General features: G+C 44.4%; 1 protein-coding gene across 1 annotated transcript; it reads left to right on the forward strand.

Moving 5' to 3' along the window:
- The first annotated feature begins 1,227 nt into the window (after positions 1 to 1,227).
- On the forward strand, positions 1,228 to 25,995 carry CFAP100 (cilia and flagella associated protein 100). Its single transcript, XM_090021486.1, has 16 exons — positions 1,228 to 1,378; positions 3,929 to 4,106; positions 6,550 to 6,624; positions 7,384 to 7,490; positions 8,637 to 8,829; positions 9,762 to 9,829; positions 10,514 to 10,677; positions 12,385 to 12,465; positions 14,378 to 14,559; positions 14,644 to 14,833; positions 17,188 to 17,257; positions 19,977 to 20,128; positions 20,972 to 21,107; positions 21,606 to 21,808; positions 24,293 to 24,386; positions 25,367 to 25,995. The coding sequence occupies exons 2-16, from the start codon at positions 4,040 to 4,042 to the stop codon at positions 25,478 to 25,480; spliced, it is 1,896 nt and encodes a 631-aa protein (XP_089877612.1). The 5' UTR covers positions 1,228 to 1,378; positions 3,929 to 4,039; the 3' UTR covers positions 25,481 to 25,995.
- Positions 25,996 to 26,070: the final 75 nt, after the last annotated feature.

A 26,070-nucleotide genomic window follows, 5' to 3' on the forward strand; every position in this document is an offset into this window, starting at 1 on the left:
CTATTCACACCACTACTGCTGTCAATCTGCAGTTTCATTATAAATCTGTATTTCTGAACAAAGTCTGGGTGACTTAATACACTTCCACAAGTGCAGTTCAAGTCAAATTTCTTCCTTGATTTTTTTTTAAAGGAAAATGGCTTTGCCATTTCCCTTCTGATTCACATCTACAGCATTCTGGGATATTTTCAAATAGAAGACAGTTGTACTAAAACAGCCCTAGATTGTCCTGTAATTTTCTGCATCCCTGCTGAATGGGAAAGTATTTTTTGTGCGGTGGAAATGGAAATTTCCCCCTTTACAAGTAACTTCCTCCTTTTACCCAAATCACTCATAGACTACAGTTCACAAAATCCAGTACTTAGTAACCAGCAATCATGGGAAATCACATACATGACAATGAAATGGGAAACTTCTGTTCTTTAAACAAAATTCCAGTTATTTATAGTATAATATACTATAGGCTATGTTCATATAAGCAAAACCATCTGCAAATCTGCCAGTGTAAGAAGCTATTTTAGAAAGCTCAATTGCTAGTCATCGATGCAAAACATTAATAAATATTAAACTAATTTTGTCCCTTTGGGAGTAACATGGAAGGAAAGAAGACAAAGGCTCCATAAGACCCCCAAATCCTCCTTCAAAAACAAGAACAAAAAAACCCCCCTATATGCCTTTGTTCCTATATATTACCAATACACTCTTAGACATGAATAAGCAGAATATTTCGCTCTGATGTAATTGATTTTATATGAGCCCTCCGCATAAAGACTGCTTTAAGCTCTACATTTGCTTACTCATGTGATGTAGATGGGGAAACTGAGGCAAGGGAAACCTATATCTCAAAGGGAAAACGACAATCAAGACAGGACCCCAGGATTTCTGCTCTGGCTTCTTACAGATGCTGCCTCCCCCTCTCTCTAATCACTGCGGCGATGTGGTTCATGCTTGCTCAGCAACAGCCCCGTTTGCTCATGAAAACGCTCCCTAGACTCCAGGGAGAAGGACCCCGGGCCCAGCCAGCAGAAGGAAGGGGGTGCGAGCAGCTCCCCCCCCCGCCCCCGCCCCCGCCCCCGCCCAGACTCGGACTCAGCAGTCCTGCCGCTCCTTCTGCAAGAGCGCCCCGAAGTGACGCAAGCGTTCCTTCCCTTATGACGTCGGGGGTCACCCGGCAACGGGAAAGAATGGTAGCCTTGACAACACAAACAAGCGTGCGGAACAAAAGCAGCCGCGGAGCGGAGCGGAAGCTGCGGCAGGGGCTGGAGGCCGCCTCGCTGCAACTGCCCGAGGGGCGCGGACCTCGGCGGGCCCCGAGCCTGCCCCTTCTCCCTCGACGAGCATCCAGTGCAGCTGCTCCCCGAGACCCTGCGAGCATCAGGCACTTTACTAGGGATTCACATGTTGTGTGTGTGTGTGTGTGTGTGTGTGTGTGTGTGTGCATTGTACCAGGGAATCACATGTAATGTGTGCATTTGTGTGTGTGTGTGTGCATTTTACCAGGGAATCACATGTAGTGGTTGTGCACTTTAGTGTGTGTGTGTGTGTCTTTTGCTAGGGAATTCATGTGTGCATGCACTTTACTAGGGAATCACACATGTAGTGTGTGTGCATGCATTAGTGTGTGTGTGTCTTTTGCTAGGGAATCACATGGGTGCACATTTTATCAGGGAATCAAATGTAGTGTGTGCATTAGTGTGTGTGTGCATGCCTTTTACTAGGGAATCACATGTAATGTGTGCATTAGTGTGTGTGTGCATGCCTTTTACTAGGGAATCACATGTAGTGTGTGCATTAGTGCATGTGTGCATGTCTTTTACTAGGGAATCACATGTAGTGTGTGCATTAGTGCGTGTGTGTGTGTGTGCATTTTACTAGGGAATCACATGTAGTGTATGCATTCGTGTGTGTGTGTGTGTGCATTTTACTAGGGAATCACATGCATCTCTGTGTGTGTCTTGCTAGGAAATCACGTGTGCGTGCATTTTACTAAGGAATCACATGGAGGGGTGCAGTTTACTAGGGAATCACACATAGTGTGTGTATGTGTGTGTCTTTTGCAGTACATCCATCTGGAAAGTGCCTGCTCTAAAGCAGCATTTCTCAGCCCGGAGGCAGGGCTGGATTAATGCATAGGCAAACTAGGCACATGTCTAGGGCCCTAAGTGAAGAAGGGGCCCAGATGTGCTTATTTTACATATTCTAATTATTGAGTGAAAAAAGTAGGGGCCCACAAGTTTGTTTGCCTAGGGCCCACTAAAGGATTAATCCGGCCCTTCCTGTGGGTCGTGACCCACCAAAAGTGGGTCACAAGAATATATGCAAGGGTGGGGAACAAACTTTAAAAATGGATCCTCCTTTAAAGGAGAAAATCATGGGAAACTGGTTTTTCCCTTGCAGGCAGGCAGGGTTCCAGCCTGCAAGGGGCAGCTTGGGGCCCCCCCATGTCCCACACACACACTCCCCTCCACCCCACACGCTGGGGGGCTGGGGCCTGGGGGCAGCGGGTCGGGAGTGAGGGGCACTGGGTTGGGACTGGCCATCGATGTTTACAAATGGGTCCTGGTACACAAAAGGTTGAGAACCACTGGCTTAAACTAGAGTACAAGCCTTGTGATATTTTCCCTATAGCATCTCCTGTCTTCCCTGTGCTGTTTAAATTCTTTATTTGGATTTGTACAATGTCTATCCAGTGCAAGGGCAACACAGCAATTGATGATTAATTCTATTTTTAGAATGACTGCGCAATTTTATTTAGTATTTTTTTTCCTGCAAAGCAGGTTGATGCTGGGGAGATGTGGCTCATAAATTTATCCGTGCATTAAAAATAAGTACAGCTTGTTAATCGATTCATAGACTACCGTTCGCTGCTATCAAGCTGCTGAAGCGTAAAAAATGTCAGCGGCATTGACACATGCACCAGAAGATTGTAATAACACAGCAATTCTTCTTTTTCCATACAGAGCTTAATAATGCTCATTAGGTCTATTAGCGCTTCTGTAGGGATTGGCAGTCTTTCAAAGTGCTGTGCAAACAATAATTCATCAGAAAAACCTTAGCGACATTAGCAGTTTGAAATTAACCATAGGAAAAAGCACAGGGTTTTATGATTTGTTAAGTGTGTTACAAAGCAATGTTTCTCTCAAAGAATTTCACAAAAAAGTCATTGCTACCTACATATAACCTGGACCAGCAAGGGCCTGAGTACTACTTTATGTTTCACTGTAATGGCAACACACAATGTTCACCATCCTGCAAGAGACCATCTGCATTAGTAGGAAGTACGAATTAGTAGTAAGGTTTTAGATCTCCAGTTTGCATTGAGAGGGTGTGAACTTCCAGATGTTTGCCACCTTCCTCCAACATATTCAAAGGAGTTTCTTAAGTCATTATAGCAGAAGTTTGATGATAACATAGGCATACCATCCATACTGATCTGCTTAGAGCTCACGAGATAAACAGGTGAGCTGGATCAGACCCCTAAGGGAAGCCAGGTATTGTGGGAAGTGAGGAGGGTTCTCAAGGGAATGTTCTTCTTTCCCCTTGTCTTGGACCTGGAGCCGATAGGGCATGAAAGCCAAGTCAAGGATATAGGAGGTTTTAGGTTTGGGGCGGGAAGACAGAAGGGATTTTATATGCAGGAAGAAAAGGCTGTCCTTAGCACAGGGGAGAATGCAAATAATGGTGCTTAAAAATAGTCATAAAATTAGTACAAATGAAGGTGGATGCATTCTGTTCCCCATTATACCAGTGCACAACTGGAGTGACCCTGCTGTCTGTGATGGAATTACACCAGGGCAAGTCATACACCTCTTCCCCACCATCTAAGTCAGGAATGAGGGAAATTCAGCAGCTGTGTGTTTTGGTTAAGGGAAATTGGAAATAAATTCATTATATCAAATGCAATATAATAATTATGCTTTCTCCACAGAATCTCTAGCAGAGAGTATAATAGCACTGAAAGCACATCAAGAAAAAGAGTCTCAACTGCCAGCCAGGCCTATCCCTTCCCTAAAATCCATCAGGACAGAATTCCTACAGCATGTCAGCTTTGTCCCATACGCGTTCAATCCTATCCCAAGAAACCTGCAGCTCCGGAGCCATTCCAAGTAAGAATCGTAAGCAGTAACTCACTTGCAAAATACAAATCTAATGATGGGTTCATAGCATGAGCTGGGGAATGGCAGAGGATTCTGATCTGTGGTGCTAGATACAGATCATGAGAGTTGCTGTTAGTAATATTTTGCTCCTTATATAGCAGAAATGTGATGCCAAACTAAACACAAGCAAATTCCTTTTAAGGATTTTGTGAGGGCTTAACAGGTATTTCCTGGCCAAAGATTTGTTACCTTTGGATATGTCCTCAAAAGGGAATTTAAACAACCTTATGCCAAATTCAGTCTTTAATCCAAATAACTCTACCTAGAACTTGTTGCAGAATTTGTACCTATGGGTCTGAAGCAAAACCTACTGAAGTCCATGAAAACACTCCCATTGATGACTGTGGGCTTCAGGTCAACTCCTATGTATGTACATATTGCTTCCTTCTTCCTCCATTTGCAGAGGTCCAGGGTGATAGTCTTCCATGCACTGATGTTGGTGTTGCATTTGTTCAAGTTGGCACTTTCTCTGCCCTCCTCTTAAGTGTACACCTTAACTGAGTTGGGAAAATAAAACTTGCTTCAGGAGTCTGGAGCCTGTCATACAGATGAACTGATATTGCAGTCTTCAAGCACCATTTCCTCAGGCATCTGAAGGCTGCATTGCTCATTTGAGGGGATGCTGGATTTCTTCCATGTCAGCCTTCTGCAAGGGATGGCTTCCAAGGTACGGGAAATACTTGACATTCTCCAGTCACACTGTGACTCTGAATTACTGGAATTGGGGACTGCTCATTAAGAGCTTGTTGATGGAGGACCTCACTTTTCTGAATGTTAAGCATCAAACCCATTTTCTTATATGCCACAGTAAAGACATCAGTTGCCTGAAGGTCTGCTTCCGAGGAAGCACAGCAACATCAATGTACTGGAGCTCGATGACTGAGATCAGGGTGGTCTTGGTTTTGGCTCAGAGCTGGCAGAGATTAAACAATTTACCATTCGTTTGGTAGTTTCGCTTCACTCTGACCGGAAGCTGTTGGTGGTCAGATGTAGTATCATGGTAAGGAATACTAAGAAGAGTCTCGGAGCAATGATGCAGCCTTGCTTTAGTCCCATCTTAACTTCAAAGGAAACTGTGATAGATCTGTTACTGAGAACCACCACTTTCATACCATCATGGAGCACTGCCCCAAATGGAAGAAGAGGCTGCTGCAAGGATCTCGGCACTTTGAAACCTTATGGCAACAACAAAAGACTGAAATGTGGGATGGGCAGAAACGGTGTGTCCAAGCGAATCGAGAATCCGGAGCCACCAGATTCACATGCCTGAGTTACAACATAGCGTCACTCCCGAATTGGCCTCGTCAGCCATGTTCAGACCCACAAATAAGACAATCATGGAAGACACACCAATGAGGAAGAGAAAAAGAAAGGACATTGCTACATTACCAAAAGAAGTCCTGGGTTGTGGATGTTCTGAGCCCTTAAGCTTGGATACCATGTCTTCACCCCATCCGAAAGTCTGGCTTGCAGTTGGATTAAAACCTAGTGAAAAGAAGTAGGCACTGAAACATGGAGGAATTTATGTTTTAGAGGAGATTTCTGGGTAGTCGTGTCCTGCGTCCTGCTATTATAGGCAACCATGTCATATAAACCTGTTTGTAAACTAACCAGACTGCATGTTAAAAATAATTAGGTATTAGTCCCCACTACTCCAATTGGAAGGCTGTTTCATAACCTCCATTCCCATGAGGCTTGGAAGCTTTTCCTGATTTCCAGCTGAAATCTATTCACAGATGTATTTTTTTACCTGAATAAATTGTCTTTTTTCCCATCAAAAACCACCACGTGGTTCAGCACAAGATGTGAAAAATGACCTCAATCTGATCGGGAAATGGCCTTGAGGTCAGATTGGCAACAGGCTATTGTGTTCATTTCCCTTCAGACCAGCCTTTCAGTCTGGATTAGAAAAACATGCTCTGGTAATGTATCTCACTGAATCTCTTCCCCCAGGTGCCAGGGGTGGCTTGCATACATTTCAGGTCAGTGGAACTCAAAGTACAAATCCCAACATCCCAGTGACAGTGCAGCCAAAGGATGCAAAACTATTCGAAAGGAACAAACAACTTACTTATTCTGAATATAAGTGTAACCCCTCATGTGGAGTTGATCAACAAGCATCCCCCATACAAACCAGACAAAACTACTAAAAGGGAAAAACAAGCTGTTCTCCCTGACCAAGGTAAGGAAATTGAGGGAAGCAGGAGGAGAGGCAGGGACTGAAGTGCACAATTTGCAGTGACAGGTTTCCAAAGCTACTTGTAGGTGAGGTCTATGAAAAGGCAATAAACACAAAGCTTTGGAGATCATTCCTATTGCTTCAGACATTGCCTGTTCTATAACCTGCATTGGTTATTGGTGGCTATTGATTAACTGTGTTTTTTTGGATCAGGATCAAGAACAATATCTCAGCAAACAGCAGCACAATCTCCCAAATCTGGAATGGAAGCAACATGTACACCTTCAGGTAACCTCAGGAGGCTCATTCAAGTCTTAACTGTTAGCAATGCGTCAAATCTGGAGACTGTTCCTTATGCTTCTATCCAACATTAGCTTCAGGGTGAGCTCTCCCAAAATATAACACTGAATAAAGGCTTTAGGGCTTGGTCCCAGGGACCTGGACCGGGAAGGGAAGAGAGGAACAGTGAGGTCTTTGCTTTGCCATCACAGGCTCCTCAAAGTGCTGAAAGCATGCTATTTTTTAATAGTGTATGTAAGAGGGTCCATCAGCAATACTATGACAGAGTAAAATCCTTTAATATGGCCGAATCCTGGTCTCCTTACTCTGAGTTTTTATTCTGTTCTTACTCAGGTAGGATTTGCAATGAAAAATCAGTAATGCAATAATACTCATCACTACTTTTTGTGACATAGTCTGATACCTAAGATGAAGGCACATTACAAAAGGAAATTGTTTTTCAGGAAGTCCAGACAGATGGAACAGGTTCACATGTAGATGCTTAGATGCCATTTATGAGCCTTGCAGGTGGAATAGGACCAGGCTTTTGCTGTTTTGCCCCTTGTGAAGTCTCCATTTCTAGGGAAGTTTACTCTGAAAATGCCTGTCTCCACAGGGAACAATCCCATATTTGGGGATCTGTTATGAACTGACGTCTGTTTAAAATACATTGGACAAGTCGAATAACACTAACATGACTTTGATCAGAACAGAGCTCATAATTTTCACTACAAAGAGATTCTAATAACTGTGTCATGTGTCTTACAGTGTGCACAGATGAGGATGAGTCACAGATGATGAAAAACCCATTTAAAATCCCTTCAGATACTGATATCTTCCTATTAAGAGACAAGGAAAGAGAAAAAGCTAAGAAGGTATGTATAAAAAAAGAAATGGAGGAATGCATATAAAAGCTAAAGAAGGCTGTAATGCATTGCAAAGAAGATGACTGCATGCATAAAGCCTGAATAAAAATTAAATTGCTGTATAAAGGAATGTCATAGACCAGACTCTCAGCTGATGTAAAGCAATGTAGATTATCTGAAGCCAGCTGGAGCCTAGTGAAGTTAATGGAGCTAGGCTGACTCACATCAGCTGACAGTCTGGGTAGACATTTAGTGGCTATTCTTACAAATATTGTTTCGGATGACTTCTTTCTTTTTCGGACAAGTAATGGCAGATGGACCATTCCTGTCCCTGTTAAATAAAGCAGCTGCCGTAGGCCCTTCTATTTCTGCAGCATTGATCCAGTTTCCCAGATCTCCCATTTTGAATCAAACAGGCACATCTCTTTCCTTGGACAGCCTGCATATTAGTGGTCAGTGCTAGCTTCTGAACCCTCAGCGAAACAAATGCTTTGGCTGGAAGGATAAATGAATTCAGGGCCCAAGGTCAAATAGAGCTGGTGGTGGGAGCGGACCCAGTACCATGCTTTTTGACTCCTCACAATCTTGGACAGCTTTTCTTATGCTTGCTAGAGGGGGAGGGCACTGAGTGAAGTTTCTGACAGCCCAGCTATAGTAGGACTGTTCCTTAGGGAACTGCTGACACGAGGCAATACGGTGGAAGCCACGGGCTTCTGCCTGTAGCTCCCTTGAATTTTGGTCGGCCCTAGAGATTAACTTCTTTTGGATGGAAGGACAAACATTATCCCAGTAATGGACAAATGAACAGGAGATTCTGCAAGTCCCCATTCTCCCACTCAGGAACAACCCACAAATGGAAACACAGGGGCACTGACCATGTTTAGACTGATTAAAATATAGCTCGAGGGAGGATCTACAGTAAGACTCTATAAGCTGAGGGCTGGAAATGCCAAGAAAAGAGATTAAGTGTTTTGGTTGCTCCAGGTATCCCTACTAGTAATGGGAAGAAACTGAGATAACACACTTCAGCTGAATAGGGCAGAAAACCTAACGGTGAGATTTGCTACAGGGTGAAAATCTTGAGTTATTGAACTCTATTCTGGACAAAGTACGTGACAAGTATAAGGTGACCACTTAATTGAAGTCTCCCCATAGGAACGTCAGCGAAAAAAGACCATGAAAATCCATGAGAAGATGACCTACTCCAGTATGATGAATGTAAAGCAATCAGAGTTCAAGAAACAGCTCCAGAAGGAAGAGGAGGAAGAGGACAGAGAACTGGCAGCAGAAACAGAACGAATGAGAGCCCTCCAAGAAACTCTCTCATGGAAGATAGCAGTGACCAGAGGTAGGAAATGTGCATGATGGACTAAAACAAAGCCACATAGGGAGAATGAGAGCTGCAAGGTTTCTTGTTTCTTGACCTCTGCTACTGGGGGAACAAGTCATCACAGGCTTTGGCTTAGGGATCCCCAAGTCTCTGGGTTGTGGAAATCTTTCCGTTGAGTTGTGATCCAGCAAAGTTGCACTTTACTGGACTTAAGGGCAAATCATAATCCTGATCCTGTGAAAGGTAAGAGGAGATTTACCAGTGACTGACATAGGACCAGGATTTGGCTCTTCTGGAAGGGGGTGATTTTCCACTCTCTTATCAGCTTGATCCTGACACTGGCATAACTCCATTCTAGTCAGCATAAAGCTGACGTATCTGGAGAATGGGGCCCAAGAACTACACCTCCGCCTTGTTGTTGCTTCATATACACCCTCAAGCCTCAACCTCTGCTTTTATGTGCTTTGCCTCCTTTTTTCTAAGCTTTGATGCTTAAATGCAGTGTTGAGCACAAATCTCAATAACAAAGACCAAATGCCACAAAGGCTAAGAGCTCTGCTCTTTAAAGCAATTATCTGGATCTCTCAGCTTCAAAAAATTATCCTGGTTTTTCTGTCAGCTAAAAACATTCTGACGCCATTCAAGTGTGGAAAGGCTCCCACATCTTTGCTGGTCCTCTAGTCAAAGTTAAGGTCATTCAGCTCACTTTCTGCTACCTATCTCCTACCTGGTTTGCAGACAAAGACCCCAAGCTTTGATATGACCTTGTCCAAAAGATACTGTATAATCAGGACTTCTTATTAAGGTCTCAAGCACAGACGCCTGCCCCATTAAAATGAGCCCCCACTGTGAAATACAGGTTTGTATTTACCCTGTTTGATTGCTGTGTTTTTTTGCCTTGACTCCATGGTCCCCCTCCCACACCCACAACTTTTCTTCCATCATTTCAGACCAGCAGGTGGAAAAAGAGAGCCTGCATGAATATATAAACCAGAAAAGGGAGATGTTTCGTATGCAGGTACTTGCCTCTAGTTTATAAGATTTCATTGAAGCAACTATGCTGTGACCTCTTCTCTTGCATGTTTTTATTTTAAATACGGCATTGCATAGCGCTTAGAAGAGGGAACTGGGGAGCTGGTCTCAGTGATTATGTTGGTTTTGTGGCTGATGCATGGTAGTGGGACTCAGCCCAAGACTTGCTGCATAGTCTTGCATAATTCACTTAATCTCTTGTTGCTCCTCACCCGGAAAACAAAGTGCAGGGCAGCTGGTAGGATCAAATAATTAATGTTTGTGAGAGACTCAGCTAACTCAGACAGCACACCTAGACAGATAGGACCCAATACCTCATTGCTACTCCAGTGTCACATCACTGTAATTCAGCTAAAGCCAACCGCGCTATCTAGCGGTTCAGGCAGGGAGCTGGGTTTTAGTTCTCCTGGGTTCTTTTTTTAGTTTTCCTGTTAATCTGCTATGTGACGCATTAAATACCTCCATGCCTCAGTCCACCCACCGCAAGTGAGTGTCTGGAGGCAAAAATCTCTTTGAAATCCTCAACAAAAGCTGCTATCGAAGTGTGGTTATTTCTGTGTTTGATGTCATAATGGCAACAGCAGCCAGAAAGGGACCAGCACTTTAAATAAACCAAGCTGAGTAGAGATTTGGAGTGAGTCACAAGTCTGCCTTTTTGGGTTGATTTCAGTACGCCATCGCAGTAAAGAGAGATGAGATTCAGAAGCTGGAAAACCTAGCAGCTGAAGAGGAAGCAAAGCTGGAAAAGGCTGAACAGTACCTGGAGAAGGACGCCGCCATGTTTGATGATTTCCTGAAGGAGAATGATAAAAACTCCGCTCAGGCCCTGAAAATGTAACGCAAGTAATGGGACAGCCCCTGTGGTCTCTAGTAACCATGTCTGCACATGGAGTGGTCTCATAGGGAAGACTCCTGCCATACCTGTGTTCCCACTACCATCCATGGGAGCTCGATATGTAGAGAGACTGCAGAGTCAAGCCCCCATTTATGGGTACCACTGTTTCAGTTCCAGTCCTAGGCGTTACACACAGGTCCTCCAAATTCAGACATCACACAGTAGATTGCTAAAATACTCCTTGCAGCATTCTGCCCATTACGTGCAATAAACTAAAGCTGTGGAAAGGAGGTGCAAATGGCATCAGCTGCTCCAGCCCACTTTGGAGTCCAATGGGGAGATTTAACCCTCAGTGAAGGTGGTGCTTCTACTGGTTCCCAGCTTCAGTTTTCCAGACAGAGTAGACACCTGTGGTCACCTTCTTCCCAGCCAGCAGTACCAACTACCCTTTGTCACTGGGCTGGCCCTTACCTCCACCCATTGCAAAAATGGTAGAGCAACCTCAGCCAAATCCCCAAGCAGATGTTCTTCACTCATGGACCTCTAACTAGGGTCACACTGGCTCAACACAGTACAGACTCTTAGGACTAGATCCTCTTCCACCTATTACATACCTGTTACATACCTCCATAATACTTCAGCATCCTATTCCACCTGAAAAAACATGAATGTGTCCTACACTAAGTCTGTGAGAAATACTGTGTTCTAAGTCACCTGTCCCAGACCATGGTAAAGAAACATTTCCATGGGAAATGGGTTGGAGGAGGGACTTCTGCTTCTCTATCATCCCTTATAATACCACACTCAAAAAAAACTCATTTGGGACCTGAAATTCTTTCCATCTGTCCCATAAAGGTGAATGGTACGGGGGGAAATATTGTTGTCCTTCATTGACTGGAGCACTTAGCTGAGTTTGAGGCATTGCAGGGGATTTCCATAGGGCATTGCTTTGATGCAGTCTTGTTTATAAAGAGCATACAAAGTCCTGTTTCTCTGAGCACAGCATCAACTGAACCACATGTTTCTCCACTGTTCGAAGCCCCTTTCAGTCAGCACTCTGCTCAAAAATCTTCTGCTCTTTCTCCAAGATCTCCCCAAGACCACATGCTCAGTGCTTGTTCAATTAGTGTCTGTTGCTCCCTTGTTTCCTTTTTTCCTTGTTCCTTTGGCCCATTCTTCCTCTACAAGCTTCCACAAAACAATAGGCAGCAAAATGCCCCCTGTATAACCATAAGAGGCTTTGTTTTGGAGGTGGCATGTGCCTGCGATTAGAGTGGGGGGCTGCTGTTAATTTAGCTACCCGGTTCTATAAAGAAGCTTAACCTTTATTAATTAAAGGCAGCAGCTATGTCCAAATCGTAACAGTGTGAACAGTGCCCTGGGTGAAAATAGAAACTATTTCAATCCAGTAGACAAGAAATATCATAGAAGTGTAGAGAAGCTGAGAATGGAGCAGGCCACTGAAATCAGACTCTGCTCTTATTGTGACAACATTATTGGACACTATGAAGGATAAATGGAGGGCTTCAGTCCTCCTGGCCATCAGGATGAACTTTGTATGGTGTATTTTCAAATTTAAAGATTTCCTCATGCCCCTTTTATTTCCCCCCATTCACTACCCTTCTCCCCGTGCCCCACTAGGACTCCTGTTCTCTGCATATTGCATGCTATTCCTGAGGTTGTTTTTGTGCATTCTTCATCCCTAGTGCTGAGAGAGAAACGAAAGCAAAGATGGATAAAATAATAGAGATCCGTGAGCTTACGGCACAAATGATGAACATCCAAAGGTAAGAGCCCAGGGGACATTAGCGGGCATGTTTAACAAACCTTGTGTAACTCCATTCTGCAATATTGTCGGTGTCTTCTGGAACTAAGTGCCGTGAGATACCAGCTACGTACCGGAGCAATGCAAATAAGTTCATGTTGCAGCAACCTTTGATTGTGATGCAATCTCATCACAGTTGGATAATGCTGTCCTGACTACGCTATGTTCCTGTCCACTAAAAAAATAGTTGGGGCTTTAACGTTCTCCTCGATGACTGTAGTGCTTGCCCAATCCTTGTGCTCAGCCAAGCCTTTCCAATGATCCTAAAAAGAGTTACCAGACAGTGGGCCAATAATCAGTCATGGTGTAAACTGGCACAGTCAGCCCTCACTGATGTGCTGGCTGATGGCAGTGTTGAAATGAGTTGGGCACACTTTATAAATAGTGAATTTGTCAGACAATGCAAGTACAGAGGCCAGCAGGATATTTGGGTTGAATTTGACAGGGAAAAAAAAGAATGGGGAAAAATGTCAAATGCATTGAAATGTTTCATTTCAGGAAAGAAATGTTTCTAAGGAAAAAGCTTCAACTTTTTTCTTTTGAAATGGTCTTTTCATTTCCAAATCAACCTAAATGTGAGCAATAAAGTTAAGTAACTCAGCAGTGATGTGAAACTGTTTGAGATCAAATAAAATGGTTTGGGTTGACCCAAAAAGAAAATTTGGAGTTCGGCTATTGCACCAAGAAACCTAAAAGTTTCCATTTTGGGTAAACTTAAACTGATGGTTGGTTATGGCCAAACTGAAAACTCCATTCTTCCATATCACAGCAAAGCAAATTGATTCCTCTATGCTGGGATATGGCACACAGAAAGAAGGTTCAGGCTTTTTTAAATAATGAAAGCATGGTAATAAGGTAATTAGTGTATCTGTTTTATAAAACTCCCATAGTACCTTCAGCCACCTTAGATAAGGTTATATAGATAAGATTTGGGATGGATGCTGGAGATTGGCTTTACTTAAAAACCCTGGAGATAAGGCTCACCCTGACAAATTACTATCTGAGGTAAATATTCACTTCACTGGTGTATCAAAGTATTTGCATCCCAAAAGCTTGATGTTCAGCTGTGCAGTTTCATTAGCACATTTTGGATGTACATCAGTATTACTGAAAGCAAACCTGGCACACCCCCCCGCCCCACTGCCAGGCATGTTGTTTATACAAGTTTTCCCTTGGACACAGTTGATTGTTGATCTTTGCCAAAGACAAAGCAGCTAAATTGATGCACGAAGCTGTACATAACTGCTTGGAACACCTAGAGACATATGCATCTTAATTCTTTTAAGTGCTTGAGTGCAAAGGCAGGCTCCCAAATAGGTTCACAACTGGGCGGCTAATAGACTTGCCAAGTTACATCTATTCTGCATGCAAACTGGGCATCATCATGTGCAAATGATCAGGTGTGCATCTAAGATGCTGAACAATCTTTCTGTGTAAGCATTGTAATAGGATGCACAAATCTGGAATGTATTCACATCTGGAAATTATGGCCTTGATCTCCAAAGTCTCTTGGGGCGGGGGGTTCCCCAGTAGCTGAGCCTACTAGCTCAAGCTGAGCTTAGCTTAACTGTATTCTATTATCCATCATCTCCACTGTAATTAAAGATGAGGCATTTCAGAATACCTGCACAGCACCTATACCTCTACTGGGTTTCTGTAGGTGCAGAGGTTAAATTGAAGCTGGGATAAGGAACCTGTCCTGCAGAACCAAGGGGGCTGGGGTAAACCTAATGGTTGTCATTATAGCTTGCAGCTCAGACTCTCCCTGCACTCAACAAGTGAGAAGGCGCTATTTGGATAAAATTGTTTTTCAGAAAGGTTTATCAGCACAGTCAAACATACCTCCTGTAATCCATTTGCTGCCTCTCTTCTAGTGAAATATCCAGGCTTGAAGACACTCTGCAGGAGTACAGGATGTACAGGGATTTCCTCTACCAACTGTCTCCAAAAGAATGGCAGGAAGAATACGAAAAGAAGCAGATGAAGAAGAGGGAGATGAAAATGGCCTCTAGGGCAAAAGAAGAAAACACTTCCACTTTGCCCCCTGTGCCCAAAGGTATGTGCCTCCAGGGAAAGAATCGGATTGATCCTTACTGTAGGCAGTTCCCCGCTTCTAAGCATATGTCCCTCTTGTGTTTAGGCCGGGAGCTGACATCGCAGTCCAAACAAGGCAGGTTTCCTACCACCGGCTCTGCAGGACGTCTGAGTGTTGATTTCTCTGCAGAGGAGCTCCAATTCAGGCCTCTAAGCCAGAGCCAGAGGAAGGAATCCATCAAGCAAGGCAAAATGCCCTCAAAGCAGAACCCCAAGCCTCTGTCAGCAAGACGGGTGTAAGTATGAGACACGCAGCAAAGGCATCCATCGTAAATCCAGCTGAGATCTAAATAGGATGACAGCAGACATAGGTACATGCAAGGCAGTACTTATCCTTTGCTTGCTGTGCTTCTTGAAAAAGTGGTTTGGATTCAATCAACTCATCTGGAAATGTCAGTACAGCAAATCAAAATGCAAGGGGCTGGACCTTCAGTTGCTGTAGATCCACTGAGTTCAGTGGAGCTATCCCGTTACTATCATCTGAGGGATCTGCCTGGAGCAGTAGCGCCCAAGCTTTTTGACCCCACAGGCAAGATGAGTGGTGTGGGGTCCATCCATAGGCTGGATCCCATGCCGGGCCTGATCTGGCCATGTGCTGTCCTGATCTAGCCATGCCCCCACCTGATCCTGCACACCAGGATCCGGCCACGTTATCTGGTTGGCGGGACTCCCCTCAGGTCCAGAAATCTGGCAGAAGGGGAGCAGTTATTAAGGCTGCTGCCACTCCCCCACTGTCAAATTTCTGGACTCTTGGGGAGCCCTGTGGGATGGATGACATGGCTCTATGGTCCAAGTCTGGCCCGTGTGGCTTGAGCAAACCTTAGAGAGCCTTCGCTGAAAGATCCTCTGCAATGCTACACCCTCCCGCCTGCCAGCCCCTCTGCCAGGTGGCACAATGCAAGGCTCCTCCCAGGCATAAGATGAACGTAGATGCTCCAGTGCTGCCTTCTGGCTTCAACCAGAAGATGCAGCCAGGCAGCTACCAGAAGGACATGGAGTAGGAGTGCTGCACACTGGCAAGCTGGGCTGTAGCTGCTGTCTGCTGCTACAAGAGGCCCTGGCAAGGAGGTACAGTGATCCCAGACCTTAACACCACAGCATAACTTCCCTCTGGGTAGAAGTGTTGCTCTCAACTGAATTGCTGTTGCAGTCATTCACATCCTGTCTGGAAAAAAGCCCAGTGACTGTGGGACTGTCTTCCAGTCCCTCACCCACTCGTGTCTCTGGGCAGAGTTGCACTGGGCAGCGTGCACTGACTCCTTGCACTTGTTCAAGGATCAGTGGGTGCTAGCCGCTGTACTCTGCTTGGTGTACCCCCTCATAACACTCATTAACCTTTGACCTGTACTCCTAACCCTCTTTTCACATTTGTTGTCCCTGAACCAGTTGCTGTGTTTCTAGTGGCCTCCCTAATTAAGGGAGGCTTATAGTTTTCTTGGAGGGCTCAGGCCCACCATACCTTGGCACAACAAGAGGCCAGTATGGAAAGAAGTTTCACTAGGTCTGAATCACTGCAATAGCATCCTCTCTATTTACTTTTACCAGGCATTAGACTCAATTAATTAAGGTTGTAATCAACCTATAGTGGGATCAGGCAGAAGAACCTTCCCTGTAACAGGTTGCTAAGTACTGCCCTGGTAATCACAGTGACTTAGTAGCAGCGGCAAGTGGGAGAAGAAGGCAAGGTTGACTCTCTGAAGAAGGCAGCCGCCTAAGCGACCGGTGGGGGTTTGTAGGTCTCTTCGTGCAGGAAAACCATGGCTTTAGCGCCCCACTAATAACAGATTGCTAGCTGAATTTTTCCTTTGAGGGGCTGTTGCTTTTTGTCGGGATTACTTCCAAGTAGGAACAAGGGAGCCTGTTCCAATACTGCTTGCTGGTGGCTACAGGATCACAACCAAAGTTATCTCATTAGCCAAGCTTTCAAGTCACTCCATTTATCCCCAGGCCTCAGGATATGGGGATTAAAGATATACACTCAATAGCCTCAGTTGCATGGGGACCCCACTGTTTAGGAGAGGTGCTCTGAGCCTGTGGGAAGCTAAAGCACAGGGCTACTGCATACCACACATTTGACCAGTGGTTCTTCACATGAACCAGTAAGGGCCATTACATAGAGCATGGCTCATCCAGCAAATTCAGACCCAGACTCCCTTCAAGTTCAGGGCTGTACAGACCTGTGCTTTTGGTTCTGGCTTGCTTCTGCTATTGCAACACTCGTGGAAAGGCCTTGCAACAATCAAACAGACCCCAGACTATTTAGACTATAAATACTTTGGGCAGGGGCCATGTCTGTATACAGCCTATTACAACACAATCCTATCTGTGAGCAGGATTGCCAGAGGGGCTATTGCCATATGAATATTTAGCAGGAGAACCCAATCCTGTAAACATTTAAAGCACTATTTAGAAGCAAATATGGATAGGTATTATGCATTAGAAATGGAAACAGCCTGCTATTTATAGCTAAAAACCAGAGGTTGTTTGCAGTTGTTATTAGGTAGCATAATACACTTGCTGACAAGACCTCCTTTTACACAGTTTGATAAATCCTTTCTCTAAGTGCCTGACACCAGAAATCTGTTCACAGGAGTGAGACAGCTTCACTAAAGATGGAGAAAGCAGATCCAGTCTATTCTGATGATGAGGATGAAGATGAGGTCAGTAGCCTTGTACTGAATGACTCGGCTATAAGATTTGTCTTCCCATCCTTTCCTTCACTTAGTATTCAGGTTTCCTTTGCCTTCTTGCTATTGCTCATTCAATCACAGTGCTATTGTATCTAAAGATTTCCTTGTAAGATCAAGCCTGTTCCCTTATCTGATGTCTAGATTCCTTAGCAAGGAACATCATTTAAATCCCAGGACACAGAGAATATGTTATTTCCTCTGTTTGGGGGGGGGGCGGCACAAGTTTGTTAAGTGATGTATTTTGTCTGACACTGAAGTTTTGTAAAAGACTATAGATTCAGGTGGCGTCCGCTCCACTTAATTTCCCAAAAAATGAATAACCTCTTCTTCCCCACACCATTTATGTTGTGAACCAAGGAAAATGCCATGAGGGCAAGCTCTTGGAAAACAAAAAAACTAAACTAATGACAACACCGAGTGAAATGCAGAAAAGAAAATACAGAGCATAAATAATGCAAGTGAACTTCTAAAAATCCCCACCATTGTTAAAATAAAGGATTTTAAAGGAGCTCTTTCTTCCAAAAGCAATCTATTTAAGGCCAGAAATATCCGAACCAGCATCAGCTGCAATTATGCACGCAAACTTGAGTGCTGTACGAATGACCTTTCAGGCATCTCCATGGCTATTTATGCCAGTTTGAAACCAGCTGCTACCAATACTATTCTACTTTTTTTGACCTCTCTGTGCATACTGACATCTGGAGAGGTAGTTAAGGGGGGGAAGGAGTCCTCCCGCTGAGAGAGGATGGTATTATGGGTTCTTACCGGGTCCCATGTAAGACTACACTCGGCTCATAGCCGTCTCACCCAGGTTCTTCTTTTTGCCTCTCTCCAAGTACTCAGGTGCTTTGGTGAGTGAACAGTTTTAGCCAGCTGATCATCTGGCCAAGGCAGAAAGTCCTTCCTGTAGGGTGCAAAACAAGACCAGTAAAACTGGAAAGATCCAGAATTTTCCATCCAGGCTCTTTACTGGGATGCAGCCCTCCCCGAGGACCTGGCCATCATCCGTTTCTACTCCTTCCCCCATTCGCAGGGGTTTCCAACCCACCCTCCAGTCACACCGTGATGGAGTCCAGGACTTCGCCACGCTGTCGGGTCCACCTGGGATCCAGGTTATGGACAGCCCTCAGCCTGCTTCTCTTCTCAGCCATTTTCTACTGGACACTCAGGTCTCCGGGCCTTGATCCTGCTTCTTCCCAGGACTGGACCACTGCTCTTTTCCCAGCCAATGTGCTTGGGCTCCTGTGAATAAGACTAGCTCAGGTTTTGCCTCTGACCTGGTTTGTCTCCTACTTAAAAGCTTTCTACAGAGAAATTGGTAGCATCTGAGTTACCCCCCTGTATGGATACCCCTTTGCTCTAATATTGCTTACTCCCATTTAAGTCTGTTCCCAGGCAACTGGACTGGGAATTGGAACCAAATAAAACCCTTTGGCATTACTTCAATTACATTTAATTAAAAGGAAATGACTTATTTAGTTAAACCAGGATAGACAGGCCATGAGAAATGACTCTTTATGGCAGGCTCTACTTCGTGATAGACTCACCCACCTCTTCTTGGTCGTGTGGCTCAACTGAGGCTACATATCCCAGAATCCTTCAATTTACAAGGAGGTGAGCCCTAACTGGGCTGCTTGGATCCACTTAGTGGAGCAGACTGCCCTGTTACAGGGGAAAAGGGAAGAAAGAAGTGCTAGAAACAGCCTAGCCATAGGTGGTCGGAGACCAAGTCTTGTCACATCCCCTCTGAAGTGCCCACAACCCCCTCCGCTCCCACTGGCCTGAAGTGCTGCCCGGCTGACTTGGGGCTAGGAAGGAGAGAGTCTTGATTCCCAGGGAAGAGGGAACAAGCCTGGGAAGAAGTCTTGCCGGCTAAGCACTGTGGCATTGGTGGCTTAGGATGATGTAAGGCGCTAAGTGCAGATGTTCAGCTAGAGGGAGCCACAAGCAATCGTGGTCCTGTGGGTACCAGAAGCTTTGACCCAATACAAATAACACAGCAAAGGACTTGGAGCAGAACAACTGTTCCTGCTGGTGTAAGATGCTGCCGCTAGGCATTTCCTCTCCACTGTGACCCCACACCCTGCCTTCATTCCCACAGAGCCCATCCTGCCCCTTACAGCATCACATTCAACCTCCTCCACACCGCCTCGAGATACCCTGCTCTTCCTAGTCCCCTCTCCTTACTGTTCTCTTTCTCTGCCCTCTCTCCTCCTCAGCTTTGTGCCTTCTATTATGCTACTGATCCTGGGGCACAGTGAGACCAGGCAGCCACTCTCTCTCATACATTTAATAAAGCTCCAAAGAAAAAAAGAAAGGCTCATGACACTGTTCCTGTGTTGTCAAGGTGGAGCAGGTATCTAGAAGGCCCACATGTACTGAATCAATATCTGTAATACACCTCTGCTTCCAGCGACCCTTCCTCCCATCTATGCAATATGAAAAACTCCCACGCTGTTCCTCCCCTGAACCACTCCCCACATCTTGCTTTCTTTTATTTATCATGTAAGCTCTTTGGGGCAGACAACAGGTCTGAATCGCCCTGTGTACATGCTGTGTAATTTACTATGCCGGGTAGTAACTGTGCATAGAAGATGCAGCCTTTAGCCCAAACTGCTGCATCCAGGTTGTTAATCGCTAGGAAGCTAGATACACTAAAGGAGCCAATATTCTTTATTTACCACCCCAGGCACCGGAGCTGTATTTTACAGATCCAAAGCAGCTGCTGAACATCTTCACCGAGCTGGAAGAGCAGAACCTCTCCCTTATCCAGAATTCCCGGGAGACCGAGGAAACTCTAGATGAACTGAAGCACGCTCTCACCACGACACAAAATAAAATGTAAGTAGATGAAGGACTCTGCATGCATTTCGGCTGTGGAATCTCCCCTTAACACACAGATCGTAGTGCTCAAGATCATAGACGACCACTAGATGGTCCGTGCAGTACAGAATTAAGGAAGAGTCTCTTGCTTATTGTGCATTGCTCAGATGAACTGTGTTCACCATGCCACTCCTGAGCTAGTGGGTTTGGAGGGGGCAAGTTGTGGAGAGCGGTCTGTCAATGAGCAGGAAGTCTGGCTTCAGGTTTGATTTGGGCTCTTGATCCTCAAGCTACTGTTGGAAGGAGAGCTGGGGTCTTGGGTGGAGAAGGTGAACAAGTCAACTTTGTCTCACTCTCGAAGCAACACCTGATGATCAGTCAAATAAAGCACAAAGGTATCTGCCCAGTGGTCTGAGCTGGAATAAACCCCAGCATTGACTGTCATTTAAATTAGAATCTTTTTCAGGGGAAATCACCAGAAAACCCACTTACAATTGGATCAAAGCCTTGCCATGGTAGGAGGCCAACATAGTGATTTAGGTGCATTTTTAGCTTGTTGTAAATACATGTAAATAGAAATCTACATTCTGTCTTAATTTATTGATGTTTGAAAGGTTTCAGACACTTAATAACAAACCCCTACAGTAAATGCCAATCCAGAAAGCCAGAATCTTCTTCTAGCTCTTGGAGATTAGAACTAATCTAAGCATAATCCACAGACCAGAAGGGAGTGATGCCATGAAGGCATGAGGCTCCATCTTCCAGTAGGAGGCAGTATAGCCATCACCTCCACCAACCCTGGAGGAAAGCTGTGTCCAAGTTGCACCCTTTTGAGACCTGGCTCCTTTCTTTCTGGGTTAGGGGCCGAGAGATAGCTCAGCTAGAGCAGCTTGAAGTTACCCTGAAAGCCTCCATTGCCAAAGAAGAGGAGACAGCAAAAGACCTGGCAATCAAGGCTCAAGTCTTTTCCTTTGGAGAGTTCAAATCAGAGTTTCAGGTATGTGTAGACATTAAGATCTGAGCCTATAAAAGACTGGTGAGAACAGTCTGGGAAAAGCCTCACCTTGCTGTTTCCCATGACAAAGCTGGCCTATGCAATACATTTCCTGGGGTGAGAGGTTAGCACCCTTCCTTACAGGCACATTTTGTACCTAGAAGTTCAAAGTATGAACACCTGAGACAAGGAATTGAGGTTTAGCAATGGAATTAAAATTATTTAGCTGATTATATTAGGGAGGTCCTTAGCTGGTATACCCATCCCAACTCCAATAGAGGGGGCTGGGTTGGCGTGGGTGCTTAGACACACAGTTGACATCCCAGAGGTTGCACGTTCCAGGCAATAACAGAAGTGCTCACAGCACAGCCATGTCAGATTCCAGTGAACCTCCAAATTCTGCAAAATACCTCATCACAAGGGCACGAAAAGGAAGGAAGGAACTTCAATGGAGCTGAAAGAGTTTACACCAGCCAAAGCCTTTCTCCCTGGTCTTTATAGGAAAAAATGTTGGCAAGTCTGAGCAAAAAAGTGCTGGAAGTCTATCGACATTGTATTGGAGAAAATGACTCCAATCTGGGAACCCTGCAGATGCTAACCGTCATTGAGCACCAACTGGATGACCTACTGGAGTGTCTGGAGAGAGTCCCACCAGCAAAGATAGAACAGGCTGAGAAAACCAAAGAAAAGGAGCGGAGAATGAGGTAAGAGGAAATGCTACCCCAAAACTGGCATTGCTTCTGTCTGAGCACCATCACTTTGCCATTCTATTTTAGTTTGAACAGCATCTTTGAAACTCCAAAGATAAAAATAAAAAAGTCAGGGAAACTGCTCCCATATGTCAGAACAGACTGAGGGTGCACAACAGAAGTCCATCTATTACTACTAAATTGTTGGTAGCACTGAAGTGATGTAGCTGTGAGGCAAGGATTTTTTTGGAATATCTTTTATTGGACTGATTGCATGGTTGGGGTAAAATTGGATCAGCTCTCAAATGCAATTCCTTGTCCAACTTTACCCCAGCCATGCAGTTAGTCCAAGTAAAAGATATCACCCAAAAAATCCTTGTGTCTCAGTAAGTTATGATGATCTACAATTCTAAGAGAGAAAACTATAAATAAAGATAGCAGTAGCTAACTTAAAGCTGATCAAACAGAAAAGAATTATTCTGTTGTTTCACCTCTGTTTCCATCGTGGTAAGATAAAGGAAGGATTGCTGTACAAGGACTTCTCTGTACTATAGTGCTTGGGGAATTCTGCAGCACTGGCAAACTGAAATATTTTTGCTTTGACAAAGCCCCATATACCTAGCTCCATTTCCTACAAAGCACATGTGCACATACAAAAATGCACGCTCATAAGATGAGGTGTGTGCTCACTAGCTTCATAGATTTCTAGGGTCAGAAGGGACCTATTAGATCACAGAGTCCAACCCCCTGCCCTGGGCAGGAAAGAGCACTGGAGTCAAGTAACCCCAGCCTGGTGCTTGTCTAATCTCCCTTTGAACACCTCCAAGGTATGGAAAAGCACCACCTCCCTTGGAAGCCCATTCCATATTTTGGCAACCCTCACCATAAAGAATTTCTTCCTGATGTCCAGTCAAAATCTGCTGTCCTTCAGTTTATGGCTGTTGTTTCTAGCAACCCTGAGGGACACCCTGGTAAACAGAGTATGCCCTGTTCCCTGCTGACCCCCCTGATGAGTTTGTAGACAGCCATGAGATCACCTCTCAGCCTTCTCTCACAGAGGCTGAAGAGATTCAGGTCCCTCAATCTGTCTTCATAAGATCTTACCTGCAGGCCCTCAACTATACACATAGCCCTCCTCTGAACCTTTCCAGGTTATCCACATTCCTCTTGAAGTGTGGTGCCCAAAACTGGATGCAGTACTCCAGCTGCAGCCTCACCAATGCGACATAGAAGGGAAGTATCACCTCCCTAGACCTGCTCGTAGTGCACCTACTAATGCACCTTATTACCTCATCACATTGGCGACTCGTTCATTTTTGTGTCGACTACAACTCTGAGATCCCTTTCCGCTGCTGTGCTACTTAGAATGGTACTTCCCAATCTATAGGTGTATTGGTGATTCCTTCTCTCCAGGTGCAGCACTTTGCACTTAACTTTGTTAAATTGTATCCTATTCTGATCCATCCACTTCCTCAGTCTATCCAGATCCACCAAATTCACTTCCTACCCTCTAGTGTGTTTACTATACCCCATAGCTTGGTGAAATGCTGTAGGCCAATGACAATTCATAGTGCAAGCAGCACACTAGCAATCAGATCATGGACTATATGAAGACACAGTTAGGTGAGTCAGTTCTATCACAAATACAATGGAAAGGGTAGGAAAGGTATAATTTAAGCATCATATTCCCTGTATCTGCTTCTCCTCCTTTTCTCACCTATTCAAAATTCAAAGGTTGCCTCCTTTTGCTATTTTGCAGGGCTGTCCGGGAAATCAGTTTGCATTCTCCCAAATAGCCATCCACCCAACCCTGCTGAAAAGCAAAATGTCAGGGAATGAAGTTACCCAAAATGAAAGAATTTAAAACTAGAGAGCATTTCAAGAAAATATCAAGAAACAAAAATGCATTGGCTTCCTTTCCACTGTAGTTGAGTATACAAGGAAGGAAGCACACTTTGGTACACAAGGCAAAGCAGGCTGCTAAATATTACCACTTGACAAATTCAATGCTTTACTTCCATAGAGCTTATTAGAAGCATTTTTCTATTGATTTACACTTGTGTAGTCATCTACATCATAGGATATCAAAGCCAACTCTATTTGGTAGCATTTTGCATTCACGATAATAAAAAGCACCAGTTACAAGTTAAGCACTTAACATCCCACAAAGTATCATTAGCCCTATTTTAGGGTGCACATGCCTTGCTGAAGATGCAACAAGTCAGTGATGGATCCAGAAACAGAACTGTGCTTACCCACTAAGTCTACTTCTGCACTTCTCCATTTAAGCATTCTTTGGGCAGGGGGGAATCAATTGTACTCAAGTGCATTCAGTTTAGAGTTACAGAACTGCTCTCAGAGCTAAATGGAGCACTCCCTGCATTACAAGTTGGGCTTGTGCCTTTGTCTTTCTTACTGGAAATCTGGATAAAAAAAAATTCAGTCCTGCTCAGTTCTGCCTATCGCTAACTCATGTGCTTTGCTCAACTCTTCCAAAAGGCTCAGGGATGAAAAAATAAAACAACAGAGGCAGCTGCAGGAGGAGAGGATACAGCGGGCACTGGCAAGAGCACAAGCTGATATAAAGAAAAAGGTAATCCAGCAACTCCTTTCCACTGGAGTGGAATCCATAGGAAAATAAGCTCCTTGGTTCACAAACAGTTCACAGTTGCCCTTATGATAAAGCTTTGGCCAAGTATCTCAGCTTGTCTAATGATTAGAGGGGCCTGGAATAGCAGAAGAAAACCTCAGCTATCCTTCCAAGGGTACCTCAAGCCCTGGTACTGGTGCCAGAGAAGAACAGGCAGATCTATCATAATTTGCCTGAATTAAGTTTACACCTAAGGCTCTCCCAGACCTGAAAGCAGCTCAGGAGGGCCACCTTTGCCCTGCTGCTGTTCCTGGGCTGCCCTGCCTCGACCCGCACCGCAGAACCATAGAACAGGATCTCTGCCTGCCACTGGAGTTCTACCTACTTGGTACCTCTGAAAAGTCATGTCATTATGAATACAACTGTATAACAGAAAGGCAAGCCTGTACCTATTTTTTTGAGCACGGTTAAACTGTGATAACTTGTTCAAGGTCATGTGCTTTAAAGAAAAAAAAAAAAATCACAGCAGAATGAGAATAAAGCAGATGCTTTGGATCCAATTATTCTTCAATTAGTGAAGAATAACCATTGTTCACTAACCACTGAAGTGCTCTACATGCTTCACCAGCATTTCCTTTCACCATTTAAAGCAGGAAGGGATAGATAAGGTTTTAGTTGGACTATTTTTAATGCAAATGCTAAAAATTCTGAAGTGCAGGAACTTGTTACAAGCCCAGAAAAACAGACAATGACAACACACCAGTACAGCCCTGAGCCACCCTAAGAGCAGATTTCATTAGCAAAAATTGACACTAAGGCAATAGAGGGACCAATGGAAGTTTTTATTTAGAAACCAGGGGGTGCTGTCCGTTCTTAAAGGGAAACCTTAATTTGTTGTAGCAGAACGTGTCTTTAAATAATCTGTACTTGTGCCCAAAGTATTTGCTTTAATAAGCACTGACATGCTTTTTGTTTCTTTGCAGACTGGCCGAAGACTGGTGTTTCGTTCTGAGCCTCCCCCCATCAAAGAAAAGGAAGATGAGAATCAAGGGCTAATTGATCAAGAGAAGGAAGAGGCTCTCTACTACTTCACTTAATTTCTCAAATAAGATTAGGACAAGTAGATGAGAACCAGTTGTGCCAAACAGAATGTTTTTTAGTTGTATTCCAGGGCAATCTCACGATAAAACTTGTGCTTTTCAAATTACATAGAAACTTTGCAATAAAAGATTCTTCATTTTTGCTAACGCCATCGCCCCAGATGAGTACTGTTTTCATTGAAGCCAAACAATGTTGCTTTAAGTAACTGTTTACCAAGGAAAATAAAACTAAAGAACTCCAATATTGCATCTGGGCCTTCTGCCAACAAAAAGATTTTTCATAAAAGTTACTCAAGCCAGTAGCAAGATCCTTGGAAACTTGGGAAATAAGATTTATTATAGTCGGATGACATCTTAGTTATGGCAAGACAAAGCCAGACTCCAGCCAGATGTTTGTTACAAACCTCATGCCTATGAGAAAGTATAAAAACAAAGGCAATACCCCCTCCCAGGAGGGGAAGTTTTTGGGCTGCATGAGGAGTTCCATCCCATTAGTACTGAGCCTTCAATAGTCGAGAGGGGACAAAGAACAAGCACTGCAGAGGGAGAGAGCTATCATGTATTTGTTTCGCGTGAAAGCCTATCTG

Source organism: Crocodylus siamensis, chromosome 11, assembly GCF_052110815.1.
Source record: "Crocodylus siamensis isolate JL-2025a chromosome 11, ASM5211081v1, whole genome shotgun sequence".
NCBI classification, from domain to species: domain Eukaryota; kingdom Metazoa; phylum Chordata; order Crocodylia; family Crocodylidae; genus Crocodylus; species Crocodylus siamensis.

What these genes read in the sequence shown, in the direction of transcription:
- CFAP100 (XM_090021486.1), top strand. Translation starts at nt 4,040, where the DNA reads ATGTCAGCTTTGTCCCATACGCGTTCAATCCTATCCCAAGAAACCTGC. An exon ending in AAAGAGAAAAAGCTAAGAAG is followed by an intron (nt 7,491 to 8,636) that starts GTATGTATAAAA and finishes GTCTCCCCATAG; the next exon opens with GAACGTCAGCGAAAAAAGAC. An exon ending in TCCGCTCAGGCCCTGAAAAT is followed by an intron (nt 10,678 to 12,384) that starts GTAACGCAAGTA and finishes CTTCATCCCTAG; the next exon opens with TGCTGAGAGAGAAACGAAAG.